Source organism: Hoplias malabaricus, chromosome 3 (assembly GCF_029633855.1).
Source record: "Hoplias malabaricus isolate fHopMal1 chromosome 3, fHopMal1.hap1, whole genome shotgun sequence".
NCBI classification, from domain to species: Eukaryota; Metazoa; Chordata; class Actinopteri; order Characiformes; family Erythrinidae; genus Hoplias; species Hoplias malabaricus.
The window spans coordinates 58,509,115-58,533,691 of NC_089802.1; the positions used below are offsets into that span (position 1 = coordinate 58,509,115).

The 24,577-nt window shown below is 39.0% G+C and overlaps 2 protein-coding genes across 3 annotated transcripts in view; both read right to left on the minus strand.

The window, feature by feature from the left end:
• Positions 1-10,530: 10,530 nt before the first annotated feature.
• On the minus strand, positions 10,531-11,318 carry cldn34a (claudin 34a). Its single transcript, XM_066662709.1, has one exon. The coding sequence runs from the start codon at positions 11,316-11,318 to the stop codon at positions 10,566-10,568; it is 753 nt and encodes a 250-aa protein (XP_066518806.1). The 3' UTR covers positions 10,531-10,565.
• Positions 11,319-15,774: 4,456 nt separating this feature from the next.
• The window catches only part of shroom2a (shroom family member 2a), a 40,368-nt gene continuing 31,565 nt past the window's right edge, over positions 15,775-24,577 (minus strand). For both annotated transcript variants that reach the window (XM_066664471.1, XM_066664473.1), the window contains 5 exons: positions 23,828-24,397; positions 22,431-23,018; positions 20,827-21,007; positions 19,820-20,092; positions 15,775-17,744 (listed from right to left, as the gene is read on the minus strand). In XM_066664471.1, coding sequence (XP_066520568.1) covers positions 17,472-17,744; positions 19,820-20,092; positions 20,827-21,007; positions 22,431-23,018; positions 23,828-24,397 — 1,885 coding nt within the window. In that variant the 3' untranslated portion in view covers positions 15,775-17,471. The remainder of the gene's footprint in view (positions 17,745-19,819; positions 20,093-20,826; positions 21,008-22,430; positions 23,019-23,827; positions 24,398-24,577) is intronic.

A 24,577-nucleotide genomic window follows, 5' to 3' on the forward strand; every position in this document is an offset into this window, starting at 1 on the left:
CTCCAGAAGCCTTCAATCTCTTTCTTCGCAACACGTAAGCTTCACTGTCCACAGACGGAGTTAATACCTCTGTCAACTGGCGCTTAGTGTCGTTAAGGAAGAGAAAGTTATTTATTTGTGTCTTCACCATAGCCTCAGATTATTTTATTTTTTCCCATATCTAGTTGGTTTGTCTCCAAACAACAGCTAAGTAAGCTAATGGGCCTTGCTAACCAACCACCAGCTTTAGTCGCAGCTTTTGGCTAGTTGTTAGCCTCTGTGCTTGCGGTACTGTTTGGCCACCATGCCAACTTTTTCCAACAGCACAGCCTAAGCACAATTTAACACACCATATAAATGGCTGCAGCAATGCTGGCGGTGCCTATTGGGGATGAAGACCCTGTGCGGTGGTGTCCCTGCGGGAATGAAATCTCTAGCAGGGATACGCACCAGGTCTACTCTGTTTGTCTTGGGCTGCAGCTTGCCCAGGCAGTGTTGAATGACTGGGGCTCGTGCAAGCACTGAGCGTGTTTTACCGTAAAAAGCCTCAGCCATAGGCTGGCACGCCTATTTTTACCTTTACAACAGGCCACCATGCCCACTGAATTTTCCACCCTCATGGCTCTTAGTTGGGGTGATCAACTTGACTCCTTCGCCCTCCTGCCCACCCTGCTAGACGCAGAGGAGGACGAGGAGGATGGTGGTTCTGAATTCGAGGACTGTCCGTTTCTCCACCCCGCCCCGATGGCAAAATACCCCAATGCCATGCAGGCCACTGATGACCCAGATGGGGTACCACTGTCGCCCCTTCTAAGTGTGGACCTACAGGATGTGCTTAAGCCCACAGCTGACAAGCTGGACATCCCATGGCTGACTGTGCACATGGAGACTTCAAAGCCATGCTATGAGGGGACACCTGTGCCCCAGCTGCTCAGCAACCAGCAACCCTGTGCTGCCATCTAAAGCTGACTGCTTTCAGTCTGAACATGACTAAACGGGCTTATAAAGCAGTGGTGCTTTCCGTGAGAACACTGAATGCCATCTCCATGCTGACAGCCTACCAAGCTGAGCTGCAGGACGAGATGTCAGCTGCGCCAGGTCTTTCTCAGTGGGAAGACATTTGTGTGATCATTTGTGTGGTGGTTCAAGAAAGAGGCATATGGCTTCCCTCTGTCAGAGAAAAATGGCCATCCTGGATGCACCAGTGGTGCCAGAGGGCATTTTCGGCTCCACTCTCACATTAATGCAAAAGCGGTGTGAGGAAAAGGAGAGGGATGATGAAGCCCTTCAGCTGTGCTTGCCTAGGAAGCCACAGCCGGGCCCCTCAGCTCCACCTTGGCCCTCTTTCACGCAGGCTGCCGTTAGCTCGACCACCAGCTTCTGCATCCCCAGATGGCCAAAGCCACAGCTTGGCCCGCCAAGTCAAAGTGGGGGCATTGAAATTAAGGCCGTCTGGCCCAAGAAGACCCAGGGGCAGCCACAGGCTGTACATCCTTTCCCTCCATCCTCACAGGTGGTGAGAAAAAGTCTAGGAAGAAGTCTGCCTAGGGGTCCGAATTTGAGCAAATCAAATCAAATTTATTTGTATAGCGCTTTTTACAACTGATGTTGTCACAAAGCAGCTTCACAGAATTCCAGTAAGACAAAGATTTGACATGAAATGTAAAAAAAAAAGCAACTTAAATATATTTTTTGAATTTTTTTAAGCTTGAATTTTTTTATCTGGATTTATTAACCTTGAAAAAAAAACAGTGAAAACATGTTCTTGAAAATTCACGAGTTAAATTCAAGAGCAAGGAGAACCTACTCCAGTACCAGAGGGCAATCAGTGAAGACTGAGACACAAAGGTATTCTGAAATTTGACATTCTTCAAATACCTTATGGTATCACTGCTATAAAAATTGATCTATTCGTTTTATTTGGTTTGGGGTTTTTCCTTCCTTATAGGACACACCATCTGTGCCGCAATACTCTTGCTCCCCTACATGTTCCATGAAAATCCAGACACACTCTATTTAATTGATAATGTAAGAGCACTACTAGTCATTCATATGTGTATTTTGCTTGTTTAATTGAACTCTGCTTTGGTGTGGTCCATTTGGATAAGTGAGTACAGAAATATTGTGCATATTCTAGCCTAGTGTAAATTGTGGGATTCATTTATTTATTTATTTAAATGTTTACAACTGTCTTGCAAAAAATGTTTTCCTTATACTGCATATAATTAGGTTAATAATATAACGTTTCATGTAACTTTCTATTCAGATGCACTAATTCTTATCAGCGTACCCAGCTGGCCACCAATGTCTATAGACATCCATTCAACCAAATAGTGTTGAGGAGAAATACCTGAAGGAGATTGAGCTGTTCCTTAAAATTGGGAACACCACATCAGTCCCTTGAAAGAGTAGGGTCAGACTGTTGAGCTTAGCTTTTGGGAAATGGTTGAATAAATATCAGTCTGCATTTGCTGCTGATACTCAATCTGTGAATCTAGTTTTCTCTATTGTGGTAGAATTTTCTTAAATAGTGGACTTTTTTCCTTCACCATCATTGAGAACCTTAGTCATTTTATAGGAAATATTATCTTATGTTTGGGTCTAAGAAAATCTGCCTCTTCCTCTGGGTGTGATTTGTGTGAGCCTTCTGAATGCATGCCTTATGCTCTGCCCATTGCAGGAATGATCCACACACTGTAGATGTTTCTTCCCCAGGAGAAATACCTCAGGGAGATTTAGATTCCAAATCTTCCAAATTGGGAAAACCACATCAGTCCCTTGGAGAAAGTTGGGTCAGACTGAGCTCAGCTTTTAGAAAATTGTTGAAAAAAGCAGTTTGTATTCTCTGCTGATACTTAATCTGTGAAACTAGTTTTCTCATTCTCTGCTCCCTCCGGATCAAAGTGCATTTATGGTTCTGTGTGGACCAGAAGATGTCTTGAAGCTGAACGAGAACCAACCCTCTGAAGAAGGAATAGTGTCAGACAGATGAGCTCACTTTTTGGGAAATGGTTGAAAAGAGAAGTCTTTATTCTCTGCTGATGCTTAATAATAGGCAAATATGGCTGCACTCCAAAAAGCAAAAAATAAGGTGAATATCCTATGGTAGAATGTGGTGTCACATTGTATGCATAAACCAATTCAGGAAGATACTCAGGGCTGTGTTTTTTCTTTTCTGGAGGGAGGGTTCGAAGCAAGTCATGTAGAGTTAGATTATATCTCTCACACTGTGTATTTCCCTGAGGCCTATAAGGAGTGGTTAATGACTTTTTAACTCCATACAGTTTACACAACTCAGCAACAACTTTGCTCTCAAAATTCAGACCCTGGTAAGAGTGAATTGTCTCTGGAATTCCATATTTCATAAACCACTCTTTAAGTAGCACTTTTGCAGTAGGGTCTGCTTTTTGGTCCTTAGTGGCAAATGCTGCGTGAATTTACTGAAAATGTCTGTAACCACCAGGACATTTTCACAGCCATCAGACGCCTCCTACTGCTTTTGTCTACGTCACTGAAACTATTTATGTGTATTGCTTTGTGTGCTAAAGGTTTTTTTTTTCAAGATCACACACTGTGCTTCTTTAAGGCATAGTCTATGACCATCTTTTTTTACCACCACTTCCCTGTTGTAATACAGCTGTTTCTTCTAACTGTAAGATGGCGCAGGGCACCCGCTGCCGTCATGTCTGTTGCACACACCTAACCCCTGTTTGGGTGAGTGGACGGAAATGTAATTTTGCTGCAAGTTGTACTTGTATAACTTTGTATGTGACAATAAATGCAATTCATTCATTCATTCATTCAAGCTGGTTCCAGCACAGTGAAGTCCACTGCCACTACCTCAAGAGGCCTAGAGGCCAAAAATGCCTTTACAGGAGCCTGGAACTTTGGCTGTGGCATTTTGGTGAGAATGCAACTCTGACACCCTTTCACCCATGCCTCCACATCTGCAGACATCCCCACACAGAAACAACATTGTCTCAATAGACTCGGTGTTCACTCAATACCTTGGTGCCCCATGTGATCATGCACAATCTCTAACAACCAGGCACGAGCAACTGCCAACATTCCCCATGATGAGCGGCATCTACTACATGGTACAGCAACCAATTTCTCTCTTGAATGTCTCTCCACTGCTTTAAGATCCTACTGACCACTGTTCTCAGCTCTACCCTCTCCTTATGACTAGGCTTCTCACCCATCTCCCAAAAAACCCTAAACCTCTTGAGAGAAGAGTCAGATTTCTGACTTTTCAGATATTCCATTTCAGGCTCCACTGCAAACTCCTGACAGGAGAGAACATCAGCAGTCATATTACTGTACCCAGGCCTATACTTCACCTCAAAATCAAAAACAGACAACTGCGCTAGCCACCTTTTTTCAATAGCTCTTAATTTAGCCACATGAAGATGACAGAGGGGATTTTTATCAGTGAAAACCACAAAGTTTGAGCCCAACATGTAGCCCCTGAACTTTTTCGGTTATGGCTTTAGTTGCGGTCATTCTTCTCAGCAATACGGAGCTGTCAGCTGGCATAGGCTATAACCCTTTTAGTATTATCTTGCTGCTTATACAGTATTGCACCAAGGCCTTTATGGCTGGCATCAGTCTCCAGTATAAAAAGGCGTGTAAAATCTGCATATCCAAACACAGGAGCAGTGGCGAGCTTCTCTTTCAACTGCTATAAAACATCCTGACACTTGGCATTCCACAATGAATGCAACATCACATTTGTCTTGGAACGTCTTCCATTCCTTATACAGGAATTGGCCAAGTCATGTAAGAGACCCGCAATGGTATTTGCTGATGTAAAAAGGCTAGAGGAGATGCACCGTAAATTTGCCCGCAAGTTAAACCCAATGCGCCTTGAATCTACCGGTGCAGTCGCATCGCAGACGTGTGCCGAACAATCTCTCCCCATCTCTAGTGTATAAATTCTACTAACTTGCTATGAGTGAATATGAAAGAACAAGAAAACTGGAACTATAAACCTTCAAAGTACATTAAATTGTCAGTGTAAACAGTATTGAGGTAACATTCAGGGGAAAGCTGTTCTGGAAACTTTAAGAAAAATTGACTTTTCTCTTTCAGGGAACACTTCCAAAGCAGACTAAAGAAAAACGTTCTGAGAATGTGAAGGTAAAAACTGGAAAAATTCACGTTGAGGGAACATTCCAGTGCAAAGTTCCCAACAACCAAAATAGAACATTATGGGAACATTTTAAGAAAGTAATTTTGCAGTGTTCTAAGAACGTTCCAGGGCAACGTTTCTAGAATGTTAAATTATTGGTGAAAATAAGGCTGAAATAATGTTCCTGGAACATTTTTGTAACTAAAAAAAATGTTCTGAGAATGTTAAAAAAACTGGATAAATTCATGTTGAGGTGACATTCCAGTTCAACATTACCCCAACCAAAATTGAATATTATGGGAACATTCTGAGAACATAATTTTGTTAGCTGGGGAGTGCTCATATAGTCAGTTATACACAGTGTTGACTTTATTTGTATGTTAAACCTGGAGAAGCACAGACCCTGATATTAAAGCAAAGGATAAAGTATCAAGTCTCTACAGTGCTTTTTGGGCTATATGACCATCAGTATTACCACCTTAACCTCACTTCTTTTTATCATGAGTTTTATGATATCAAACATCCACTCTGTGTGCGTGTGTTTATGAAGAGATAATAAACTAAATTGCAGATAAGTTATTATCCACATTTCCACATGCCCAGAGCTCAGCTGTAGGAAATTGAAGTTAACCCAAAATTAAAATGATTAAGAACTTGTTAATTAATTTATCAATCAAATTAAAACAAGGGTGTAGAATTAGCATGGACGGCGGTGACATGTCCCCACCAATATCCAGCGATTATTTAATTGTCAATTGTCCCCACCAAAAATGTAATCCCCTTCACCAAAAAAAACCCCATCTGTCAACATCTCATTAACCTAGAGGTGCAGAAAGGGTTAAATCACATTCTCTACTCAAGTCCTGCTTCCCCGTAACACAAATGGCCAGGGGGATTGTCTGTGCCTTGCCCCGCTGTCATGTGAGACTTTGTAGCTACATTTGTTTGTTAGCAGCAGCAAAACTGAAAGGCAAACTTTACAGTCATATGTGAGACTTACTGTGCAACATGGGTGACACCTGGGTGTCAAAAGCCATTGAGGGTGGCAGCAAAAAAAAGGTGGACATGAGCTATTTTCCAAAGAAATTTGTAAGTCACTTAAAGTCGAGTTCGTTAATGAAATTAGTCCATCATAATAACGTTAATGGCAATGCTAGGGTTTGGCATACAGCATGCAGCAGGCTGAAATCGCCTGTAGCTATGAATAACATGGTTTGGAAATTAACAAAAGATTCATAGGTCCCCACCAATGTCAAGAGCAAATTTACGCCCTTGATTTAACACATTATACCATATCAATATACCAAATGGGCTGTGTTATAATATTTATTTTTGTTTGTTTTAAGTATGTTCCCTTTAAATCTTATGCTTTTATCATTGCACTAAATTCATTTTGTAGCACTGTTTTACCTAAGGAGGTCTTCCATTTAAATTGGTGTATTCTAAATTTTAAATATTTTAACATTATTAGGGGAGGCACCCACAATACACTACAATGTATACATTCAGATTTCATATTCCCACATATGAATATATATATATATATATAAATGATGCTGTATTAGAAATATATAATGCACTATTAAGATATGTAGGTTCAGTAATCACATGACTTTCAAATTACACTATATAGGGAGTATGGAGTGATTTGGGAATAAACTTTTGTGTTTCTTTCATGCTTTGTGGTGTTTTGATGTCTCACATCTATGGCCTCCTGCTGGACGGGCATGATCATGCAGCCATTTTCGTATTCATCTGGATGAGATATTTAAAAAAAAAAAAAAAGAGGGAGGGAGGATCTGTGTGGATGTGGCCTGAAACATTATCTGACATCTTTTTGGCCAATGTTTGTTCTGTATTGGTGTCTGCGTCAAATGGCTGTGGGATCACTTTGGGACTGGACCTCCTGTGGCTGTGGATCTCCTGAGGAACTGGTACAGTATATGGATTTTTTATTTGTTTGGAACTGTTGAATTAAACCATATAATGTGCTATTATCAGAAACTCTCTGAATAAGTATAACCATCCACAAGGACATTTCTGTTCAGCTGTTAGCTGGTGTCCCATGCCATTCAATTTTCCATTAGTTGTTAGCTTTTATTATTTAATCATTTTTAGATTAAGTTAAAAACAAAAATGACAAGAACCACATGCTGTAAATTAGGAAATAATTGGGGTATTTCAGCATCACAAGCACTTCCCCTGCTTAAAAGTACAGAACAGACCCAAGCATGCTACCACAGTGTTAACATGGAAAACAAAATCAGCTTAAACTGGCAAGAAATAATAATAAGAAATAATTTCCCTTTATCATGTAATCATGGGGATTATGTGGTTTTATAACAATAGAAAATCATGTTACTGACAGTGGAATTTGTCAGAATTAATATTCAGTATTAACAAGATTAAATTTCAGCACACAGTAAACTTGCGCTTCATGCAGGGCTGCTGAAACAAAATCAGAAGGGGAGGCCTCACACTGTGGGCTAATGACAAAGTTCATTCCACACCTAGCAGGAATCACAAAAGCCACATAACTAAGGTAGGAAGCACTTTGTCCCTTTGTTCAAAGGCCAGTCTTTGGACAGCCAAGTCCCAACAAAAACCAGAATTATAGAAGTAAGGACAGACCACAGATCAGATAAATAGTCTCATGATCCTTATCAATGGCAGTTGTAGCCAGCATAAACGTAAACAGCCCAATAGTCCACATGGTCGTTATAAACAGCCAACACACATGAAAATTATGCTTGATGACAAACAAATCCTGGCAGAGATAAGCAGACTGAAGCAATTATAATAGCCATCATACAGTACAAACAGATTCACAGAGCTGGACATTGACCACAGTGACAGGAGTGAACCACAGCAAAACACCCATAATTTAATTACTGTTATATACAAGAGCATGACTCTCTCTCTCTCTCTCTCTCTCTATATATATATATATATATATGTATATATATATATAGAGAGAGAGAGAGAGAGAGAGAGAGAATATATATATATGAGACCCGGTTCGTAAGTAGAAAAGTTCATTTCTCGAGTCAATTTTCCCCATTTAAAATAATGGAAAAGCAATTAATGCATTCCAGCCCACCCGGAAAGTCACCTTTTTGCACTGATATATGTTTACAAAACTCTCAAATTAGTAAAACAATACATATAGCATTACTAAAAAGAAATACAGTGGTAACAGTAATAAAAAACAAATAAAGTTTTAAGTGGTTACATATCGAAGACGTGACGATTGGCTGGAGCAGTAACACTGGCTGTATTACGGGAGCTGGGGGGTGGGTGGAATAACGGAGAGTAGGCGGGTGAATGTGGGGAGACGAAGCGTAGATACGGCTTGACTTAGCACGAATTTCGATATCTGCTATTTACACTAATGCTAAATTACTAAAACTACAATTTGCTAATCTTAAACGCTCACTCAAGTCTGGGCGCGCTGGGAGACTCGCCTATTGGTGTCAGTGGCCATTTCCAGCCGGAGGCTCGGGTTCGTTTCTAGAGTCATGGTTCGTTGGTGGAGGCAGAAAATATTCAAATGCCCAGTTCGTATCTTGGAAAGTTTGTTAGTATAGGTGTTCATTAGGATCCACTGTATATATATACACACACACATTATTTAAAATCATTATTTATTAAATTATATATATATATGTATATATATATATATATATATATATATATATATATAATGATTACAGAAATGATCCAAAGTGCAAACTGACTTGTATTTAAAAGGAAGTTTTTCCTTCCCCTGTAGTGAATTACATAACAAATGGATTTGTTCCAATATTGACAAACCTCAATTATACTGATGCTTTGGCCAGTGTGGTTTGCCTTTCTGCCATTCACAAATACCAGTGTAATATATGGGTTAGGTCTGCTAGCCTAAATAACAACTACACCCATAATAACACATCCTATCATTTTACACAAAGCCCAGTAGGGGATTAACTGAAACAATGAAGGAAGCCTTTGGATGTTGTTTTGTTTAATTCACAAACAGAGATGCTCATATATAATTGATGCACATAAAATGAATAGCTGAAGTATTTCACATTTCTCAGTAATTTGATTAAAGTTTAGAAACTCACCAACACTGAAAAAAGTGTCTGCTGTTGTTTCTACATTTCAATGCCAGCGATGATCAATGACTTGATGCTGATGCTGTTAAAAGATCAAAATCTTTTAACAGCATCAGAATCCAAGAGACTGATGAATTATTAAGTATATTTTACCATATCCTCATACAAGAGCAGACAGGGCAAGTTCTAATAGAGCAGGGTATCTCACAGAGCATTTGTTTAATCTCCTAACTCAATACCAATCACCTATACTAGTGAACGGATCACCTTGATTCTACACTCAGTGTCTTACTTTTTTTAAGGGCTCCTCTTTATATATAGGTTATATAGGGTGACCAGATTTGAGATGGTGAAAAAGAGGACATGCCGCAAGGGGGGAGGGGGGGCTGGTTGCCGTTGTATGCTTATTTTTAGGTCCTTTACATCTTTATTTGCTACACAAAACATGGGAATTTATTTTTTAATTCATCCGAGAACGTACATTTACGTTTCGGCATAGCTGCTCGAGATGAGGGTAGGTACATGACCTTTGCCTGATGTAAACAAGGACTACTGACGTGCAGACTGACCAATTAAATGTTTACAGAGAAGGTTATCGACCAATAACGGTAGCTCTACAGTCAAACCGTCCAATCAGAACATTTTAGGCTACTTCACCCCTCCCCCTTCTCACGCAAGCGAACCAATCGGAGTAGGGGAGGGCGGGACTAGTTTGTGAACGAAACACTTCTAGAAATTCAATGTGAGCTCTAGAAAAACAAAATCCCGGATGTTTGTGAAATTCCGCCCGGACATTTTTTTAAGTCTAAAAAAGAGGAAATGTCCGGGTAAAAGGACGTCTGGTCACCCTAGGTTATACATTGTAGTTCTACCATTACAGACTGTAGTCCATCACCTCCTCTGTGTACTTTGTACAAGTACAAGTCATTGTCATAAAGCAGCGTCCTAGAAATGTAGACACAGAACAAAAACAAGTTAAGCTGAAATGAAAATTGTAGAGTAAACTACTTCAGTGCCTGAAGGACCTCAGAAGGGAACCAAGACTTTGAACAGGAAAAGGTTTTACACTGGGTGGCATCTGTAAATAATACCTTACAGGTTAAATTAAATAAATTTATTCATGATATAAAATAAATTAGAATCAGAAATTTGCCAGAAAAAAATAGTGTGGATCAGTTGGAGTGAAAATCTTTTATGAATAGTAATACAATATTTTTACAGACTTAATACATATATGAATTTCATATATATATATACATTTCATTAATATATATATATATATATATATATATATATATATATATAATATGGTTTATTGGAAAGGTTGCAGGTTTTTTAGAGTTATCCAGGACTCTTCCTTAAAGTTGCTCCTCAGCAATGAAGGCTGGGTTATCGTTCCCTTCTCTAATCTCTGTAATAGCACTCAGGATGTCACCAGCTCTGCGGTTCTTCATTCTCGAATACCTCCCCTGTGTTTCCCAGGCATTGTTTTTGGATTTCTGGAGTTTCGCTGATGGCCTATAAGACAAGAATAGGAGCCCACTTAAAATGAGCAGGACAGAGGATCCAATCCCCATGACAATGCCTATGCCCAGCTCCTGTCTATACGGAGCAGGGGGAAGTTGGAACTCCGGGGGAAAATCAATGGTACGATTTTTCAATACTGAAGTCATATTCCAGAACACAGAGACCAGAGAGCAGGTGGCAGTGAGGAGGTACAAAGCTCCAGCTAAGGAAAAGGCCCATCTGATGTGGTTCTCATTAATGGTAAAGTACACATGTCTCACAGCGTATCCTGCAATCAAGTTTGCTGCGATTCCTAAAACAATCGCAGTCATGCACAGCACCTGTGCAGCAGCAATCTCTGCTGGAACAAAAGAGTCAGTGATGCTCATGCTCTGGCAAAACTCAAGTGTTTCAAGAACATGGCTGTAGAAACAAGCTCTCCAGATGCCCACCCAGGCAACCCCTGAGGTGATAACTGACACATCGTCCACATGCCACACACGCCAGTCGTTCACTCCACTAGTCCCAGCCGTAAGGACGAGGCCCACCACGGCCAGTACAAGCCCAAAGAACTGCCAATGAGCTCTGTGGGCAGGGAAGGCCATCGCTCAGTCACTGAAGTCCACACGCTGGTCTCTTGTACATAGCTGCGCTGAAATCATACGACTTCACTCACTGGAAAACCTGTTCGAACAAATACAAAAAATGTCACTTAACTCTAGTGTAAAAGGTCATTCGTACAGAGGCATATCTAAATAAACAGGTCCTAAGAATGTGCCATTATTTTATATTTTATGTGTAACATATTTATCACCATCAGCTGAGGCATTGAATGAACTCCGCTTCAAATATCTGCAAATATAACAATGATATGTTCAACAGAGTAAGAAAAAAAATTGCTGTTTAACCGATTTTCTAAAATGTTGTATGCTTCTTAAGATATAAACGTATACATACACATACAGTAGGGTGGAATAGTCAAATAGTTATTCATGTATTTCATTTAAAGTCAAAGCAGACATTAAACCTATAGGTTACTCATTGATCAGGAGATAATTCTCAGTAGATTAGATATAAGACATCACTTGCACACAGCAGGGGAAAGGCAAAGTAAAATAAGTGCAAAGAAAAAAACCCTAAGGGTTCCAAAAACTGGAAATAAAAATAAAGAGAAAAGCAAAACTTCTAACAACTGTGCAAAAGCTGGTCAACATCACCCTCACTTAAAGAGTACTTTAAGCTTTAACCTTTGCTGCATTCAGGCTTCGAGTTTGAAAATATACATAAGGCTTGCAATCTATCTTTGAGAACAAAACTCAACACTATCAATCTGACAGACTGTATAAGGGCTCAAAAAGATTGGTAACACTTTAAATTATAGCCCGCTAATTACTGGGTAAGTACAGAGAAAGTACCTGTTAAGTAAGCCGTAAAATAAAATAAGTACGGCATGATAATAAAAATATATGATTATTACTTGGTATATCTTACAAACATTTTACAAATAAGGCATTTAACTATGTTCCAAATCCATTGTACATCTAAGCATAATTATAGATTACAAAACTGAATTAAAAGTATGACCGTTTATGCAAGTGACTATTACTGTCCTCTTTTATAAATAAGGAATGCAGCTACTATTTTGAATTCACTGTAGTTCTGAATGTAATTATTTTAATAATTACTTTAAAATTATTTACAGTGCACCTATAGAGAAGGACATGGTCAGCTACTTTCATTACAGGCACTGGCAGAGTTTCATGGTGCTGTGTACTTATTACTTTCAGGATGTGATTTACCACAATAATCATCATCATCACATACTTAGGAGATATTTACACTGAGTTAAAAAAGTAGAGATTTACACTGTTTAGCCTGTATGTAGTGAGGCATTATATGTACATATCTGACTAATGATGAAATGATTAAATGATTTGTAAGATACCCAGTAATAGCAACATATTTCTAGTATCATGCCCTTTACTTTCTCAGTACCTTTTTTGTTTTACAGCTTACTTAACTGGTACAATTTACTATGCCATTTCATTTATGGATTAGGTTTTTATATGTATGAACTTGTCTCCATAGATGTGTAGCTCTCATAAAGCTTTAATAGGAAAAAAAAATACAATACATTATGCAAATTAAAGCGACTGAGAACAACAGACTGGCCACTCCAGAGTGTTTAGGATACTTAGAAGCACCTTGTTACAGGAGGTGTGGAAAAACTGAAATCGAGTTTCCAGAAAAGAACAGATCCTGAAATAAAAATGAAATGTAGATTTTATTATTTAGTGCTTGTTTTGTGTAATATTCTGTTCACAGAATTAAAGGCAGGAACACACCCTAAACAAGGCACCCGTGCATCACAGGGCATCATTCACCAAGTCACTCAAAGATTTACACCTATGTGGAATTTTACACAGCCAATCCACCAACCAACATGTTATTTTAGACTGCGGAAGGCAATCAAACCAACCAAAGGAAACCCACACCAACACAGGGTGAACACAACACTCCTCACAGTGATGGAAGGAGAGGATTGAACACCTGGAGATATCTGGCAGTGACACAACCCGCTGTGCAAGTGTACCACTCTACTTTTGTAATTTTGTATAGAAATTTGAGTTTTCCACATTATGGATGAAAACAGTTACGAATTAGGGTTAAGAATCTTTCACAGGTCAAAATATTATTTATAGAAAAAACACAGATCTAAACAGAGAAGGAAAACACAGCATGATCCATGGTGGTGGTGGTAGTGACCAACTGAAATTCAATCATTTTTAGCACAAATCTGACCACTTCATGTACTAATATTCTGTCTGCCTGAAAGAACTGAAATACACTGTCCTTACACTGAACTGATAAAAAAAAACCACTGCAATAAGTCAATAAGGGGCCCGTTACCTTAGCAATTTTAGATGTCTTAAGAAGCCACAAAACCAGATTCATATAATCCAGTGCTCAGCAAAACAGAAGAACTGAAGTTTAACAACACACCTATCAGACCTGATATGAAAAGGACAAAAGACCTGCAGTTAATGATTGATCCACCATATCTACTAAAGTCAGACAGGATTGGCAGGAAAGAAATGACTAAAATCCGTCATATAGACCCACACAGACTTGGATGTAATTAATTTGTAAAGCTGGACTTCGCTTTACACGTCTCCCAAAATAGTAACTTTGCAGAAGGAAAAACCTCTCATAGCTTCCAATGGAAGTCAATGTAAAAATATTTTATTCCAAGTGATTTTGGAGCATTTCAATTGGTGCATACATGATGAAAGTTTCACATGTGAAGGACAGCTGGCATGTTCAAATGATGTAATAAACTAAAATCCACAAGCTGCAGATACATGTTTTTAATTGCCTACTTCTTTTGACAAAGCAGCTGTGAATTAGGGCTTTATATGCTAATGAGATTCCTATGTGCTAATGCTATGTGATAACTCTCAGCTGGCTGGCAAGGTAAGGACAGGATCATGACTTTCAATTCGCATTGATATCATCTTTTAATGCATAATGTTTTTTTAATAACTATGGTATATATATTATTATGGCTATGGGAAAAATAATAAAGAGATAAGGAGAAAGCTTTGGTTTGAACACCGCAACATCACAACCTGTGTAGTTTGGCTCGTAAAGACCAAGGCTTTGGCGAATGGTCCTTTTACACTTTTTTATCCATCTGCTCAAAAAAGAAAGATAACACTTTATTGCCTGTACACGTGTCTCGCATTAACAAGCTCCTACACTCAGACACATCTTCAGACAGATATGAAGACAAATATGAAACCAACAATGGCATCTGCGGACCATGAAAATCAATTAGATAGCTGCACATTTCATGTGTGAATGTAAGTATTGGGAAAGTTTAATCAAAGTCCATGGCGTATGGTTAAACGGGGTTATAGAATCAGGGACAAGAGTCCTTGCGCCTATTCTATCTGTTGTTTGTTACTCTAAAGTGCCTCCCAGAGGGCGGACGTTGGTATTCCACATTTAGGACATAAGACATGTCCAGGGCAATGTTGTTAACCTACCTGATGTTTTGTTTGGTGCAGCCAGTCACAGGGTGAATAAAGTGTAGGCTACCTTACTTCCTCTAAACGACCCAAGACTACATAAGATCCTTTACTTTATAAGAAACGTAGTCCACGCAGCAGGTCCTGGACACTGACTACATAGACCCCCGATACTTGAATGTTAACTTTTTTTAATTAACTGAAATCTGAGAAGGGCAGAACGGTGGCGCAGCAGGTAGTGTCCATGTCACACAGCTCCAGGGACCTAGAGGTTGTGAGTTCGTTTCCCGCTCCGGGTGACTGTCTGTGAGTTGATGTGTTCTCCCCGTGTCCGCGTGGGTTTCCTCCCACGGTCCAAAAACACACGTTTGTAGGTGGATTGGCGACTCAAAAGTGAATATGTGTATATTGCCCTGTGAAGGACTGGCGCCCCCTCCAGGGTGTATTCGTGCCCAGTGATTCCAGGTAGGCTCTGGACCCACCGCGACCCTGAACTGTATAAGCGCTTACAGATAATGAATGACATCTGAGAAATGTGGCTGTTGAGTGGCTCCAACTAAGAGCTCCTCTCTTTTTAAGGTAGAAGGTAAGAGAGCATTTTAGATCACATTTTGGGACTATTTGGGTAACACTGCTTAAGGTGGTGTCAATTTCCAGCTCTTCTGTCTACAATGTCACCCAGTACAGTATCATCTGTTTATTTGATGTGTTGGTTTGATAAGCTGGTAACACAGTCATTGGTGTACAAGCTGAATAACAGTGGAGAACTGACACAACACTGTGGGGTTTCCAGCTGTTTCCTGTTCGGAGGAAAGGAATAGTACCAAAGGATAAAATCTCTATGAAGCGCACTCTTGCATTTGGTTTTATTTCTGTGTGTACAAATGCTTTAAAACCATGTGCAGAGTAGCCTCAGCATCATTAGTGCTACGTTCTTGCATGTATGTGAACTGTGTCAAGTGTTCCTGTACAGACAGAGAAAGCATCTGAGACAGAGGTTAGGGCCTCAGGTATAAAGTCACTGTACTACTAGTGTGATTTCCTGGCTACAATATGAATGTCTAATGAATGCTGGAAAATGGGCTGCCACACTAGTTATGGGCTAGCTCATCTCTGTATGTCTAACGTAAATGTACTAATTTTGCCGTTCTAGTGGGTTTGTGATACTTTGAGTTGTCTAAAAAGCCTAGTCTCCTGACCCACTGAGACTGCCGCTGTTACAGACCCCAACACCTCTCTGCACCTATCAGAGCACTGCATGATTTCAAATCTGGAGTAAAAGTTGTTTCTGGAATACAAGCCATGCTCTTCAAGGTTTTCTATTTTGTTTTAGGGGCTGCCAGTTTTAAACCTACTTCTACCTCTCAGATTTTGTTTCTTCGGTGCAGCTCTACCTTTTTTTTTTTTTTTTTTTAATGACAGCTTCCATAGATTCACTGTTTAACGTCCTTGATGGCCATTGAGGAGGTATGAGGTATGACATCCCAGTTCCTTCCATGTACTAATATGTCAAGTCACACCCTAAGTCAGGTTACTCTTGCAGGTTGTGATACACTGTGCAAATACGAAGGTAATTAAACATTACACAACAGCATTAATATCCACCCCAATGCATCAAGCTATACCCTTACAATGGCTAATATATACATACATTAATTTCAACTATGTTACTGTACCCTGCTATTTCATCAAATAACAAAACAAAGGATCACCCCGAGACATGACATTGGGCAAAAGGCAGACAGTACTTTATAGACAAGTATTCAATCCTCAGAGGAAATCTTGAATTGCTCAGGCAGGTCTTTCAGGTATTTTAAAGAAAGCAATATGTTGAGGCAGTTCTAATTTTAATGTTACACATCATAGAGTGAATATATATTTCTATAAAAAAAGCATGTAGGCTAAAGGAAATTTTACTTGTCTAAGATCAAGTGAAAGAGTAAAATACTAAACTAATCTAGTTTTATTTACAGTTTTAAAAGCCTACAATAAATTACTAAAAACAATATTGAATTATTTTCAGCATGAAACATACAGGGATTTGAAATTATGCATCGTCACAGAAATCATGTTAGGAAGTTAAAACCTCCTGTAGTGTTGTGTTTCATAGAAATTTGATCATAAAGAGTCAGATACTATGAGACAAGTTTTAAGAACATGGGCTGTAAAAGGTTATGTTAAATTCCTCCATGTGATACTAGAGAATAATGAACAATAACGTTTTGCTTTGGATTGTGGCAAGGAAGCTGCAAATAGTCTTTGATTGCCCTCTAGTGGTTAAATAGCAAAATTGCATTACAATTGACTGCCCTCAGTGGAATGAGAAAATAGAACACCACACAAACTGTGCAATGTTATTAAAATGGTCCAAGAAAGTTACAGTAAGAGCTTTGATAAAATAATTAAAAAAAACCTTCGGTATATTTTTTTTTAAATCACATTATAGTCTTGAAGATGCACCCAAAGAGAGCTCAGCTGGAAGAGGTCCATAAGCCACAGGTCCTCATAGCTGTGTTAAATGCTGATTAAGTATGTTCTGATGGCGCCCAGCACCATCAGGCTGTCAGCAAAAAAATAATAATAATAATAATAATAAAAAAGAAAAGAAAATTTGAAATATGGCCAGAATTCAGTTGAAGTCACTAGCACTTAGAAATGTGAGAATTGATGTGGCACACCATCAGGCAGGGTCATCATCCTTCAGGAGAATGGCCGAGACGGCAGTGCTCAGAAAGGCATCCTCTGGTCTGGAGGCAAACTGTCCATCAGACAGTTGAGCTGCTCCTCACCAAGTTTGATCTTGTCTTCCAATTTACGCTGCTCAATAATGAGGGCTGACTTCATCTTAACAAAGTGCTCATAATCTGCTAGGCTCTCCTCCTGGAGGTAGCTGGCCAGTATGTCGTAGACCACACGCTCACGACGGTCCAAGTTCTCTTTCAGCTCCTTGGCATCCTCATGCTGGCGGATCAGCAGCTTACGCTTTTCTGTCAGTGTGCGCTGCAGGAGAAAGAGGAGGAGAACCACTACTGTTATTTCTTTTGTATAAGAACATCTGCTAAAGGCAGTAAATGTAATGTAATCAGCAGTCCATTTACAACAAGTAATGTTAGGATATTTTATTGTTTTTTTTATTCAGACCCATATGTCTAACATACATTCATACAAATGCAAGTAAAACAAAAGCTCTACACTAGGGAACTAGGGATGTAACAATACTTTATCTTCACCGTTTGGTTCAAACCACGAATGTGGATTCATGAGTTGGCTTTCCCCATCTTCTAATGTTCTATACATCTAAATCTGTCTCATTTTTCAGAGCAAGCATTTGTATGAATGGAAGGTTTGTGTACCATCAGCCTTTAAATAAACTTAATATGCTTGGGTAGGAACACCCAGCTAGTCCCAGTGAGACCACAGTCTGTCCTGTATCACCACTTCCTGGGCTTACGTTCCGGTGCACTTTCAGGCAAAGAAGCATGGCAAGTGCAGTGCAGTGCTGGCTAAACAAAAGCTAACTTGAATAAATCAGCAAATCCAACTATCACACCAATTAAATGTGTTCACTAAATAATAAACTGGATTATATGATACATTTGAGAGCATGATAGTGATTTGGAGGGTTTGCCATGTCTTTGTTTTAACCGAATGAAATGATCTTGAACACTGATTAAGGAGGAGGTAATAATCCTCCAGAGTGGACAGTGGCAGGTTGGTTGCTCATTTTGAGAAACTGTGATGTCAATATGTCAGGGTAATTTTCTGAATTCTGTTCACTACCTGTGGAGTTCGTGGTTATGAAAGGCTGACCCTTCTAAATGCTACGGGATAATGTGCAACAGCGTTAATAGAGCTTTATAAACAGAAAGTGTGTTAAGGTGGTGCTGTCTATGATGCACATTTTAATATTTTTTGCATCTCTCTCTCACACACAAAAAAAACAAACAAACAAAAAAAAAAAAACAGAAAAAATAAAACAAGCTGCTGCAGCATGGGTTCGGTTCTGGACAGTTACTTCATATCACAACAGTGGTGAAAATAACCATATAAAAATTATTACATTTTAATTTTATAATTTGAAAGGATTATTCCCCTTCATGAACAGTATTTAATTATTCAAGCTTGATGTTTCAGATTTACATTCTCTAAATTATTGCATTTGCTCAAACATTAATCTTATACAGTGACAAAAACTTAATTTATAAAGGTTATTGAAGAAATGCATTTAATTAACTGGTACAGTACGCCAGAGTGAGAGAACACACACATGCAAGTCCGTTTGAAATCATTTAGCCACTCAATGCAGTTGGAGATAAATATGCAAACACAAAAATCATAGTGCTGGACGATATGAACGCAAATCAATATCACGATTAATCATGATTACGATTAATGAACGATTATTTTGTTTTTGCATTTTTGACCCTCAAAGTTCAGTGTCGAGGCTTGTACTGAAAATATGCTCCAATATTAAATATGGGATATTTTTCTAATGTTGCTGGGAGCTTTGAGCCTGATCCAGCTTTGTTTGGTACGAGCTGCTCGAGTCGCTTGGTCGGCCTCAGCATTTAGGTTGCTTCCATGTGGCAGATAGGGGCAGAATCACGTGACTACAGCTTGGAAGTGTGGTTTTAAAAGGGACAGTATATGAACACACAGTGGGGATATAACAGAATAAAAATTTATATAATCAATACAGATATTATGATACAATTATGTCGATTAGAAGTTATGAATGCCGATTTCGATTAATTTTTGATTAATTGCACAGCCCTACAAAATGCTATTATTTCCTAGTTATATTAGCCTCACAGTATAAGTAGTGCAAATTTGAAGAGAATACTTTGAACACCAAATAATTCCTGACTAATCGACTACATTTAGATAAATGGCAACATTGTATTAATCTTGAAACTTTTTTTTTTTTGTAATGTTTTGTAATGAGTTAATTGTGGAATTTTCTACATTTTAATATATTTATATATGTGTGTATATATATATTTTTTTTTCTTCCAATCTTTCCAATTTTAATCACAAATCCCATTCAATCAGCTGTTCTTTCTGCATCTCCTTACCCTCTCTTCAAGTGGTGCATCCTCCTCCAGGCTGTTAAGGGCGTTCTCCACTCGGGCTAGGCGTCCAGAGAGAGACAGCAGAAGACTGACCACTTTATCCAGGTCCCCAACAAACATGCGGAACTTCTCCAGTTCGTTTGGTTTGCAGACAGCCTGCACTATGGACTCTACCTCTTCCCCCAGGGCATTGTTGTCCTGCATGTCCTCCTGCAGACTCTCCCGAGCCTCACGCAGTACTTGCAGCTTTTTGCTCAGGCTCTGAATCAGCTCTTGCTGCAAAAGGAGAGAGAGAGAAAACGGACCTCTGATTACAGCTATTATTGTATCACAATCAAAGTGAAAAATTTAAATTTCTTTTAATTTGGATAAGTAAACATAACTCTACACAGAGGTGTGTTCAATAGAAGCAGAAAATGTTTTAGAATTTCAGTTGAGAAAGCAGCTTTCATCGTTAAAGATAAAATCTAACAATTTCTATGAGATAAGTAGTTTCTCCATTCTCATGTTAAAGTCAGCACAATCTGAAAATCATGCTGCCACGAAATATGTTTGAAGGGGCCTCTGAGCTAGGTAAACATTTACTATTTAATAGGGCTTTTAAAACGTTATGTTTTGATGACATGTGCTTAAAAGTAACAAGCTGTAATATAATTAAAAAAAAAAAAAAAAAAAAAAGCAAGCTGAACTCACTGGATTTCATAAAACACTAAGCATTTTGGGAAGGGCTGAAAAATCAACTTCTAAAAGACAATTGTAATAATATTCATATGATGAAGTCACTGAATCAGTTTCCAATAATCCCCTTATCTATGTATGTGCCAATGTACTGAGATAAATACATATTTAAAAAAATATTATTAAAAAGACTTCATATAAAAATTTCATTGAAACGATTTAGAAGTTTGGATTGCTTTGTTTCAACAGAGCATCAAAAAAACTAAGCACCATCTTAGCACAATACCAAAGAAGAGTGGTTTAACACTAAGCGTTTGGAGACCAGGTACTACCTTCTTGTTTGCAAGGTCATTGTCATTGTCTTCTTGTAACTCCTCCTCTGAGTCAAGCTCCACGCTTTGCTCCTGCATATCTTTCATTTTAATCAGCAGCTCTGCTTTAGGAGCTGATGTGCTGTAATAAGTTGAACTGGTCACCAGAGCTGCCACAGCCGCCATGGTATCGTCCTCCCTTCTGTGGAAAAAGTGATATATAAACACAAACTTTAAAAATATCTTTAAAGATATGCTGTTCGTAAGAATGTTTTTCAAATTAATTTGTCTACAAGAAAGACCAAACTTGTGTAAGAGCCAAAAGAAAGGCAATAAAAAATAACATCATTAAACTAGATTTCTTTTTACTGAAATATTTCAAAAATGTAATATTTCTGTAAAAAAAAATTAAGTTTTATTGGTTAAGGCATTGGTTTATTGGAGGCATCCTTGGTCTACTGTATATGTAGAAAATATATATTTTCTTGAGCTTCACAATCTTCAAATTACTGAGGAACAGCAATTCAAAATTTAACCAGCAGGGGGATTTTATTCAGGTTCACACTGATTTTTTTTTTGTTTTTTTAACACACCATTAGAAACGTGATGCCAAAGTTATTCAAGTAAAAGTACTATTACAGTAGAAATAATAATTAGTAATCAATCTTAAAAACAACGCTAATCAGAATATAGCTGCAAAAATGTGTGATACAGAACACCAAATCAAATATTTACACAATAAAAATGCAATTTAAAACATAAAATAATCAATAAAGAACATAAGACAAAATAATATTGTGATTATATTTTTGTTGTGTTATCCATGTTTGTATACTCAAAGTTCGTTTGCAGTTGTGTTTTGGCTTTCATGGCCACCATACTATAATTTCAGCCTGCACATGCAAGAAAGCTTGTTTTGAATTTTCAGTCGAAGGCAGGAATGCAAAAGATCCACACATTCAGTGAGTTTCTAGAATGATATTCAAATGATTGTAAAAATTAAAACAAATGATAGGATATGACGTCTAACTGGTCTTCGCTACGAGGGACATAATCCGAGGTGTACCTTTTACAGCACCAGTAGTGAATAGTGTTTTAGGGGAAGTCTGTGAAGACTGATATTCTTTAGGCTTTCTTCTTTTCCAAGCTGAACTACTGCTACTCAATATCAACAAAGAAAAACCAGGCAAACCTAGTTTTGCCAGACCGCCATTAGCCATATATTATTATTATATTATTATTATTATTATTATTATTATATTAGTTGTGCCACAAATTTAGTTAACGAACTGGAATGTGAAATATGGCTGAACTAACAACAGACGGTGTAGTAAGCTCTCTCTGTGAAATTATGGCAGAATTAACAGTTCCTACTCCGACATGCGCGTTTCAACATTAGGAGTCAGTCAGTCAGTAAGTGAAAATGCCTCTTCTAGGCCGGCCCAGTAGCGGTCCGGCAATAAGGCCTTTTAAATTTCCCATCTTGACAAGAAACCACATATGAAGGTTTGTGCCCCGCTCATAATGTAAGGGGAGGAACACAGATGAATATAACGTAGTAAAAGCACATTTTGTGCCTCATAAAACATACATCAAAGTCCGTATTTGAGTTAAATGGTACTAACCTGTCCTCAGAGCTGCGTGAAGAGGCCTGTTTAGGTGCAACTCTCCTACGTTGGTGAGTCTGTTCCATCAGCTGCTCTCCTTGGGGAAAAATCCCTTCCATGAGGTCCATAGTGGTCCTCATCTTACTTTGGTCCAAAACTTCAGCAAGGGACTTATCTTTGTCCATGATGTCCCTGGCCAACACCTCCCTCTTCTCATCCTCCTCAGAGTAGGAGGAGGAACTGAGGTTAACTGAGGACTTTCCATTACTGTATTGATCCACACTAGGGTCCGTCTGCTGGTCATTGAGCTCCTGGGGCCCTGAGACATTATTTTGAGGTTCCTGTCCCTTCTGATTGCCCATTCCAGTGTCCTGGACTTCAGCCTCCTGGTCCTTTTGCTTTGTATATGTGCAGAATGGGGAGGAAGAATGTTCAGGGGCTGCCAAGCAAGAGAGAGAGGAGAGTGTGGACCCGTAGGAGCTGGGAGGGGTCTCACTGCTTGGATGAAGGTACTGTCGACTTAGTTTCTCTGTGTTACTTTCAGAGTGGACAATTTTAATGGGCACTTTTTTCACTGTGGTGTTCTCATCAGTCACCTCATCCATCCTAAAACAGATTAAAAATATAGAAGTCATTCTATATTTTCAGTCAAAAAAGCTAATACATATTACACATCACAGTCATGGCACTGGAAAATGATCTAAATATCATTACTGTCCTTAGAAACGCATGCATCTCCAAAACAGTAACTTTACAAAGTTCCAATTACTTTGGAACATTTGTATATGTTCCATTTCTATGTTACATACATGGAAATACAAACTCTTGAAATTGAGATGAAGAAACAGAAATAACGCTGCCACAGAATTTCAAATAGATCTTGCATTGCAGCAGTTACATTGAGCCTATCCATACAAGTTGGCTGATTACAAGTCATATGATATGACAGGGATTTTCTTTCCGTGTTCAACATAATGTTGCATTCAGACCTTGGATCTCCTCCCTATGAAAGAACTTGTGGAAACTAAAAAGATCTGAACAGAAATAGCGGAGCTCTAAAGAAGAAACAAGTGAACAGTATAAGAGCAAGAGCTCCTCAATGAACAGTTTGTACACTAGTGATTTCTAGAGGCTGGGGTGGTCTGCATTTGGCTGATTTTAAAAACTGTAGCAAGGAGTGGCTTAAAGGTTATGAAGAAGCCTCTTGTATACAACTGGATATAATAAGGAGAGCAGCGTCATCATTAAATTACTGGGCTGAGGAGTGGGAAGATTTCCAGTGATCATTTTAAGAGAGCAACTGAAGGACAAATCCAGCTGTGGTCTGCCTATTGAAAAACCACGAGAACTCAGAAGGCATTCAAATACAATGTTTTAACGAAATGTTTGAAACGAAATATATTTTGAAATCTTACCTTCCAGAGTTTTCATCATGCAGGGAAATAGAGACCGGGGGCTTGTCAGTCAGTCTCTGTGGAGCAAATTGTGGTGATGGGGAGCGCTGTTCCTCCATGGTAGGCCGGGTCAGGCCAGTTGCTTGGTTGACAGGCGGAGCCAGAGGGGAAGGAGTGGCAGGAGGTGTGATCTCTTGTTGTCGCTCCCCCTCTATTTTTGAAATCTTGTTATACTCTGGGTCCTTCCAGAAAATCTGGGTGGGGACAAGGACTGTGGTTGTGTCTGTACCAGGGGAGTGAGAATCAGTGGCTCCACCCAGTGAGTTGGAGAGAGGAGATGTGGCTTCAGGGTATGTGTACTTGTCCTGGCATTGCAGAGAAGGTCTCTGAGAAATCTGGCCTTTGCTTTTGGTGAAAGATAGCGGCTCAGGGAGGATGCTGTGGTCAAGAATATAGGAAGCAGGGCTAGGAGGTGATTTCTGAATATCCAGGAAAGGGTCGGAAAGATTTTTTTCTGGGTCCCCTTCATTCAAAAACAATTGTTGTACATTCTGCTTAGACACTACATCACTGTATCCACTTTCATTTAACCTGAGGGAAAAACAAACAAACAAACAGTTATGTACTTGCATTGTTTGGTTCAATTTTCATGCTGGCTCTGCATTCAGCTACAAACACAAAGTCTGAAACTATGGATGTGTTGGTCAATTCCAGTGCACAAAGCCCCACTGTGCTATGTGTAAATCAATAGGAGAGTACACATTTCTCCCA

What these genes read in the sequence shown, in the direction of transcription:
- cldn34a (XM_066662709.1), bottom strand. Translation starts at nt 11,318, where the DNA reads ATGGCCTTCCCTGCCCACAGAGCTCATTGGCAGTTCTTTGGGCTTGTA.